The 8,314-nt window shown below is 43.2% G+C and overlaps 1 protein-coding gene across 2 annotated transcripts; it reads right to left on the bottom strand.

Moving 5' to 3' along the window:
- Positions 1 to 902: 902 nt before the first annotated feature.
- Positions 903 to 7,637, bottom strand: marveld2b (MARVEL domain containing 2b). Of its 2 annotated transcripts, none has more exons than XM_014143409.2 (7): positions 7,517 to 7,637; positions 3,962 to 5,197; positions 3,817 to 3,852; positions 3,338 to 3,516; positions 2,539 to 2,710; positions 2,268 to 2,318; positions 903 to 1,779 (listed from the first exon to the last, which is right to left on the bottom strand). In XM_014143409.2, exons 2-7 carry the CDS (start codon positions 5,174 to 5,176, stop codon positions 1,660 to 1,662), a joined length of 1,773 nt encoding a protein of 590 aa, XP_013998884.2. In that variant the 5' UTR covers positions 5,177 to 5,197; positions 7,517 to 7,637; the 3' UTR covers positions 903 to 1,659. The 2 variants fall into 2 exon arrangements, with proteins under 2 accessions (XP_013998884.2, XP_013998885.2); XM_014143410.2 differs by lacking the exon at positions 7,517 to 7,637 and adding an exon at positions 6,044 to 7,503.
- Between the last annotated feature and the right edge of the window lie 677 nt (positions 7,638 to 8,314).

Here is an 8,314-nt window from a genome sequence, read left to right as displayed (position 1 = left end):
ATAATCACCAAAAATTACTTCATTAACTACCAATCGTATCTACTTATTGTTGCATTTGCCTAGTGTTTTATTATTTCCGTTTTTTCATTGTATTCACAATAATGTCCCTGTCTTTAATTACTTGTTACTTTTATTTCTTATCTGTATTTCTTTTAACTGCATTGTTGGTTAGGGGCTCGTAAGTAAGCATTTCACTGTAAGGTTTCACTACACCTGTTGTATTCGAGGCATTTGATTCTAATTCAATTTGATTTGTATTGATGTGTAACATTGTTACTGTTGCAATAAAAATAGAAAAAATGATTATAAATAAAAAATAACTTCCTGGTCCTATGTTAGGTTGAAGATAACCAAGGTTAAGTCATGAGGGTTCTAATATCCCAGAAATCTTTGCATAAATAAGGACACATTCTAAACTAAGGCACCAGATATGCTATTTAGCACAGCGCTGGTCCCATGAATCTGTTTATTTTCAAAAGCTTCCGCATGGAATCGTAACTTTCCCTAACTTGTTTATCCTCAACCTATAAGGGCCTATGGTGTGTGTGTGTGTGTAAGATGACACCTTGGTGCTTGGGAGTTGCAGTGGAGCCAGAACCCTGCACCGTTATGATTGGAATAGGGGACTGTGACGCTCAACCCCCCCCCCCCCAGTGTCCATCATGACCAAACCAGTCCTCAAGGCTTTAACGAGACCAACAACAGCCATGTCATGAGGACTAGGCAAGATTCCACACAGACAGGAAGTGTGTGTGTGTGAGAGTGAGACATTGTTTAGACAAGATTCCCTTTTGTAACAGACACTGACTGACAGAAAAAGGATCCAGCGTCTAGTCTGCTCTGACATTCATCGACCCACTGACACACTCTGTGGTCATTTCTACTAGAAAAAAAAGGCATCATAGTTTTTAGGATCTTTATCAAACTGTGCTGAAATCAAACTTTGCAGACTTTCCTTCAATTATCAAGAAATTACAAGTACATCAGTAAGCAAGTCGTAACAGAAATATATGATACTGGATAACGTTTTTACACATAAACGTACAAAAGATACCGGAGGTGCCATGTGTTCCAAATAAATCACATCGATTGACATCAGTACACCCAGAAGCTGCAAAAATATTTTTTTGAAAAACACAAGTCAACAACGACATATAATACATAGGAGGTGCTTTGTCACTTAATTTAAACAATTATTACAGAAAAGTCTTGTTGAGGAAATCATAACAGATTTGTTTAGTTTCATACTGTTACAGTATCTAGAGTTTACAAAATGGTACAAAAGATAATTATACACAACAAAGAACGACATTTGCCCACATGATCAAATTGATGCTGGGGTACTGTGTAGAGACTGATCTGTACTTCAGGGTTGGGCAGTGGCAACCAACTTACAATTATGGCAGTAAACAAAAATATCACGGACATCAATAAAAACAAAATGCATCAGATAAGAAAACGTGTAGATTATAAAACCAGCCTCAATATACATTTTTGTGGCACTAAAATCTTTATATGATTTGACCCATGGCATGTCCACATAATGCATATAACTGGCAAGGAGTGGCATCCAACATAATGTAATGGAGGGTAAACTTCAGCATTCGGGCTTGACCTGGCTCAGTTAAGCTGCACAGTTCAGAGTGTGTGTGTGTTCGTCTAGCTGAATCCGTCGTTCCAGTCCATGACCTTGTTGTATTCGTTGATCTTCTGTTTGATGTGGGACAGTTTGTTCTTCAGGTACTCACACCTCTCCCTCTTCTCAAGGAACGTAGGATCCTGACAACAAGAAAGAGAGAACAGTTAACATTTGTTCGTTCACTTACTGTCTCCATCTCTCTCTTTCACCATCTGCCTCTCACTCACTCACACACACAAGTCCCATATCATGTCTTGCCATTTCATAAGGTAATAAATGGTGGAACCGAAAGCCATCAGATAAGGGCATAGTTGCATTTGATGTATCTAGCAAATGTCCTAGTCTGCAGTGTGCGTGTAGAAAGGACAGAGATAAACGTTTCAAACAGGAAGTGCCCTGATCTACTGTCAGTCCATCACACATCATTGGTTTACCTGAAAGGGAAACTACCTGAAACTATGTGAAACTCCCCGCCTACACAAACCGGTTTTACAGATCAACTTCTACTGGGCATCGTCCATAAACATATTACTGAAACCTAAAACTACTCCACAGGTCATTGTTACGGCTCAGGATCTGTAGTACTTATATACATTTTCTATTAAAATAAGACTCAAAAATCACTTACCGTTTTCTTTCTCTGGTACTCCAATACTATGGTATTGATGCGTTCCTTCTCCTGAAAGAAGATATTTAACTTTGAACAAGGGATTGGTAAAAAGCAGTAGAATGACGTGAATGGACATTAGGCTATAATTTATGGTAACTTTATGTTTGTCAATATGATTGGTGTGTGTGTGTGTGTGTGTGTGTGAGTGAGTGAGTGAGTGAGTGAGTGAGTGAGTGAGAAGTCTACGTGTGACGTGCTTGTGTATCTTTCTCTCTCTCGGTCTCAGTACCAGTTGACTGGAGGGCCGTGGAGGCAGGTTCCTCATCAGTTCGTCCATCTCGTCAAACCTCTTGGCCATGGCCTGGACCTCTGCATGCAGCTCTTTGTACTCAGCATACTGGTCCTTAAACACAGCCTTGTACTGGTCCCTCCCCTCCTCTGTACGGATGATCGGGTACTTCCTGTTCACACAACAAATACAAAGCAGAGGTCATCAACAAACATGGGTGCATCTCAAATAGTCTAAAATGACTCGTCCTATACACACACACACACACACACACACACACACACACACACACACACACACACACACACAGGGTTGGTTTTTTAAGGCCTTTATATGTAGAAACAAATGTCTATCACCTGGGCAACCAGGTGTGTGTGAACTCTCTTGCCAAGCCCATCAATGACATTAACTGATCAATTAAGTAGCAGAGAGAGAGAGAGAGAGAGAGAAATAGAAAAAGCAGGACTGAGTGTGGCCCTCGTGAGATGGAGTTCTGCGCCGTATGATCGTGGACAGATAAGTCTAGTAGGAAGCAGCGTGTGGCAGTCAGCTAGCCTTTGGTACTTAAGGTCCATACGTTTGATTTGATTTAACCTATATATGCAGGGAAGTTCCATTGAGACCAAAGTCTCTTTTTCTTCCCAAAAAATGAAGCAAATACAAAGTACATAATAATGAAGCAGTGATACAAATGACAACAAACAAAGGCAGGAGCATGATACACAACAATACAAACGATTAAAAACTCCATCTGTCAGAGAACAGGTCAAATAAAGTTAGATGGGTGATCAGTACTCACGCCACGTAGTCTGCGATGATTACAGGTTTTGGGATGTGTCCTGCAGGGATGTGTCCTCTGAGGATCTCTGGCTCCATCATCAGAGGGACGGCTGGAGAGGCAACATGGCCGTCCAATACCTCTGGGATAGTCTGGAGGGTGGGGAGAGGGGTCTGCTCTGAGGTCCTGGAACCGCCCAGCTGGGGAAGGATGGGGATCGGAGGTATGGTTACTATGTTGTCAGCAGGGTTGAGGTAAATTCCATTTTAATTCATGTCAATTCAGAAAGTAAACCAAATTCCAATTCTAAATGTTCAAGAGGAAAGTCAGTGTACTTCCTGAATTAACTGGAATTTAACATGGTTGTCAGTATGTATACTCAGCGTAATGGCATGAAGAATGTGACATTTGTGCCTTGGTTGTGAAAAAAAAAAAGAGCTTTACAAATGAAATGAATTAATATTAATTCAAGTTTTCTACTAGTGTACTAAGAGACTTACAGCAGATATTGGCAGGGAAGATCCAATGGTTTTCATCTGAGAACAAAGAAGACCAATGGGAAAGGATGAGGCAAAGGATTTGTCATGGAACACAAAAATTGCAACCCAAACGGACAACTGTGTGTGTGTCTAATTCCGCCCTCACCTCCTGCGCTAACCCCTCCCTCCTCAGCCTCGCCGCCTCGTGCCGCCACAGCTTCAGACACACACCAGCGCCCACAAAATATATCATCATGTTGACGAACAGAAAAATAATGGCGGCGGTCTGGCCGGCCTCTGTGCGACAGAAGGCCCCGTTGACTCCGTTGTTGAAGACAGGGATGTAACAGAGGCCTCCTCTGGTTGTGTCCCTGACGTACATTACCGCTGCTACCATGTAGAGAAACCCAAGGGCCAGGTTAATCACACACTCAGTCAAGGGCCACCAAGACGAATCTAGGAGGATGGTACGGTAGTACATGGTCATCCCCAGGACTAGCATAATGACTGTTACTATCCAGGCCAGGCCAGCCACTACCAAGATGAAGGGGGTTTTGGGTCCGTCGTAGCTGAACGATCCGCTGCCTCCGTAAGCTGCTGCGCCGCCCCCTAACCCCCCGAACAACTGTGGCTGGGAGTAGCCGAACATATTGAACCACTCGTTGTCCTTGTGTACATAAGCACACGCGCAGGCGAAGACGACAGCGCCCAAAAGTAGCTCGACGCAGCCCAGGATGCGCAGTAACCCCGCCCAGGACTTCATATAGGCGTAGCGCTGGTGGTAATCCTCCACCCGCTCGCTGTAGGTCTTGGCTGAGCGGAATGTGACGCCCGAGACAGACTCGAAGGCATCGGTCCCTAGCAACATGGCGTCACGTTCTTTTCGGGAGTTGTAGCTGCCGCCAGAGCCTCCGTACGGGTCCAGGTAGGAGCCGGGGAGGGAGGGAGAGGGGGGAGGGGAGCAGGGGACACCTCTAGTGGTTCCTGGTTTGAGGTCGTCTTTTTCCGTCAGCGGCGGGGAGGGGGGTAAGGAGAAGGGCTTGTTGCTGCTACCACGGACACTGTTGCCGCGGAAGAAGTTCTTGAAGGAGTCAGGAATGAAGCGGTGGACGGGTTTGATGTCCATGGCCGCGCTGTCGTCGTCAAGGCGCTCCGAGGCACCGTCGCTAGGAGGGTAGAAGTCAGGGCCCACGGGGGGCTGGTCTGGGAGGGGAGGGGGGGGCAGGGGGTCAGAGCTCACAGCCAGGTCTGCCCCCCTGAAACCCCCAAGGGAGCGGGGAGGAGGAGGGAAGTCCTGGTCCCTCCATAAGGAGCCCACTGGGACCTGGTCGTAGTGAGGTTCTGCATTGAAACGGCCAGAGGAACCTCCTCTAGCAGACATGGGGACTCACTGGTCTCTGCCCTAGTACAGACACGGAAAGGAGAGGAGAGAGGCTGTGGTTAGAAAATGCAGGACAATATTGCCAAAGGATGAGCTGCTTGATAGTCTTGAATCTATGCAGTATACTTTATGTGACCTCTCGCCGCCTTGTAAACTACCTTTACAAAAGCATTACAGGACAAAGATCGTTAACCTCAAGACATGAGACATGATCTAGATTACTATTACAGTGTGTTGATATGTATAATTATTGTTATGTAATTTTCTTGTTACTTTCTGATTTTTTATGCATTATTCTTTTTTAGTTTATTTAGTAAATATTTTCTTAACTCTTTCTTGAACTGCATTGTTGGTTAAGGGTTTGTAAGCATTTCACGGAAAGGTATCATCAATACCTGTTGTATTTGGCGCATGTGACAAATAAAATTAGATTTGATTTGTGTGTGTGTGTGTGCATGTGGGGGAGGGGGGGGCAGTAGTTGCATGCAAACGGGCACTGTCTTCAATCAGGGGCTTCCTGGGTATTGGCAATGCCAGATATACTGTTACCCCCCAGATAACAAAGAACCTACACGTAACCCCAGATTCACCTAAACCTCATGTGGATTACTGGAAAGCAATACATTTTTTAGTGAGTGGACTATACTGGTGGTTAAATCAATAAAAATGAAATAAAAAATGTCTCCCACAAACAATGTGGTAACAAGTTTATAGTTTTCTATAGCATGTCAAGTAACTCAAGTAAATCTCCCATCACCAAATGACCACACTATCAACATCTCTTCACAATGTTGGCATTGTTGTATCTTGCATCAATAGTAACATCGCAAAACAACAAAAAAATATGGAAAATAGTTGGAATAATACCTCTTTTACACAGTCACCGGGCCAGACTCACATGTCCTTGCTGTTCAGTATGAATATGTTTATATGGCTCTGATTTCCTCTCTGGCTGTGTCACCAGGAATGAGGACAAACAGGTGACAGTCAGTTACACTGAGGGAGTTTGTTTATCTGGCCCGGGTTACCCCGGTGGAAGAAGTTTGAACTAGGAGAAAAGTGATGCCAGGCTGCCTCCCGACGTGAGCCAAGTGCCTGCTCTCTCTCGTTGATGGCGAAGTCGGATGAAAACAAAAGTGACATAATTAAGTATGTGGAGAGTGATCAGTAGGATTATGTGTTTTCACATTCAGATGTGATTGATTTTGATAAAAACGCAATGACAACTAGATAAAAAAATTCTTAAAATGTATTTTATGGAAAAGATATGCATGTTTCTGGATGATACGTCATGCTGCCTTGTTGACAACATGACCTAGCAGCGCAGATTACTGTTTGATTTGAGACGAGCGCTCCTCCCTCCACGCTTTTGCCCAATAACGTGACTGGCCATTGCCCAGTTCAACCCGGGCCAGCGTAATACAACTCCCTCAATGACCTACATGCATCAAATCAAATATCTTACTTATCACATGCTCGGGAATATAACAGGTGTGGACCTTACCGTGAAATGCTTACTTACAAGCCCTTAACCAACAATGCAGTTTAAAAAAAATACAGTTAAGAAAATATGTGCTAAATAAACTAAAGTAAAAAATTAAATAAAAAGTAATAAAATAACGAGGCTATATACAGGGGGTACCGGTACCGAGTCAATGTGCAGGGGTACAAATTAGTCGAGGTAATTTGTACATGTAGGTAAAGCGGGAGCAAGGTTGTGTACTGAATATCTACAGTATATCCTACATACTCATAACTGTACTGTAGGTTTGCAAAAAGGCTCAATCTGATGACCTATTTGTTCTGACCTAACATAGCAATTTTAAAAGAGACTGTAGTAGCCGGTTACAACTCCATTACAACTTGGAAGTTTGGTGTGTGTCTTTGTCGACATAAAAAAAAAAGCTAATCTAAACCACATGACAAGGCTACATCAAATCTGAACTAAAACTCGGGTCCACAATTTCATTAAATCAATAGACATTGTCTGATTGTTTGACATTTTGGCATGCAGTCCACCACATGGCGAAGAAGAGCTTCGGGAACATTCTACAAACACATTATTATTATTATTATTATTATTATCGGCCTAACTTCTGAGTACAGAACTACTGATCTTTCACGGCATTATCTATGTTTTTATTCATATTAACCTGATTTGTAATGTTACCAGGTTGCTGTCCAGACAGTTTACCATCCCCATGAAATTGCTATTTGCATCATCACATATAACCTACATAAAACTGATAAGCACATTTATTAAAACATCGGTAATATCTATTCCTAAATGTGACAACTCCGTTGATGTCCTATTATGAATTTTATTTGAATTTTGCTTACCTGCCGATGATACATCCACCTGTTTCTTCCGCTAATTAATTTCCGCATAACGTAGGAGTGGACCATGTGACCAACCAGTCCCTGTGCGTGACAGAGCCGTCTGACCAGAAACACACCTGGGCTGGCAGGTCGGACCAGGGGTGTATTCATTACGACAATTATTTTGCAAAACGTTCGTCTGTTGCGGAACTGTTTAAGGCCTACTCCAAACGGAAAACTTTTTTCAACGAAAACGAGTTTCTATTGGACAAATGTAGGTAGGTCGCTCATCGTTTCGTTCCGTTTGTTTCTTAAACGGCAAACGATCTGTTGCAAGACGCAATGCATACAACTCAAGATTTAACTGGGCTGAAAAAAACGTAATGCAACGTTCAATTACACGGGAACGGCTCGTTTCTAAGCGATTAGTTAAAAAACGGGGAGGGGTTTGGTTGCGGTTTTGGGAAACGTGCCGTTCAGTACAAACCCGTACGCAACGCAGCACATGTTCAATCGAACTGAACGCACCCCTGGTGCGGTGGGTGTAACTGGCGCGCTCTTTAAAACGGGGATCGAAACCAGCGATATGATCTGAAACCCCCCTTGGCCCTTTTGACTACTAATTGCAACTTTTTTGCCGTTACTCTAATTTGCATTTTACACTTTTTTTTTGCAGACTAGGCTTGCTCCTCCAGCTGGCTATTTCAGTTACAGATGCAGCACATCAATAGAAAAGCTCAGTTTAGTTCATAGCAGGGGTGTGGGGGTCCAATCCAGCCTACTGGTGGTTTTGAGTAAAAACAACAATTTACTTAAATG

The sequence above is a fragment of the Salmo salar genome, chromosome ssa15 (assembly GCF_905237065.1).
Source record: "Salmo salar chromosome ssa15, Ssal_v3.1, whole genome shotgun sequence".
Classification (NCBI taxonomy): Eukaryota; Metazoa; Chordata; class Actinopteri; order Salmoniformes; family Salmonidae; genus Salmo; species Salmo salar.
This window is presented reverse-complemented; position numbering and strand designations above follow the sequence as displayed.

What these genes read in the sequence shown, in the direction of transcription:
- marveld2b (XM_014143409.2), bottom strand. Translation starts at nt 5,176, where the DNA reads ATGTCTGCTAGAGGAGGTTCCTCTGGCCGTTTCAATGCAGAACCTCAC. An exon ending in GGGAGGGGTTAGCGCAGGAG is followed by an intron (nt 3,853 to 3,961) that starts GTGAGGGCGGAA and finishes CTTTGTTCTCAG; the next exon opens with ATGAAAACCATTGGATCTTC. An exon ending in CTTCCCTGCCAATATCTGCT is followed by an intron (nt 3,517 to 3,816) that starts GTAAGTCTCTTA and finishes ATCCTTCCCCAG; the next exon opens with CTGGGCGGTTCCAGGACCTC.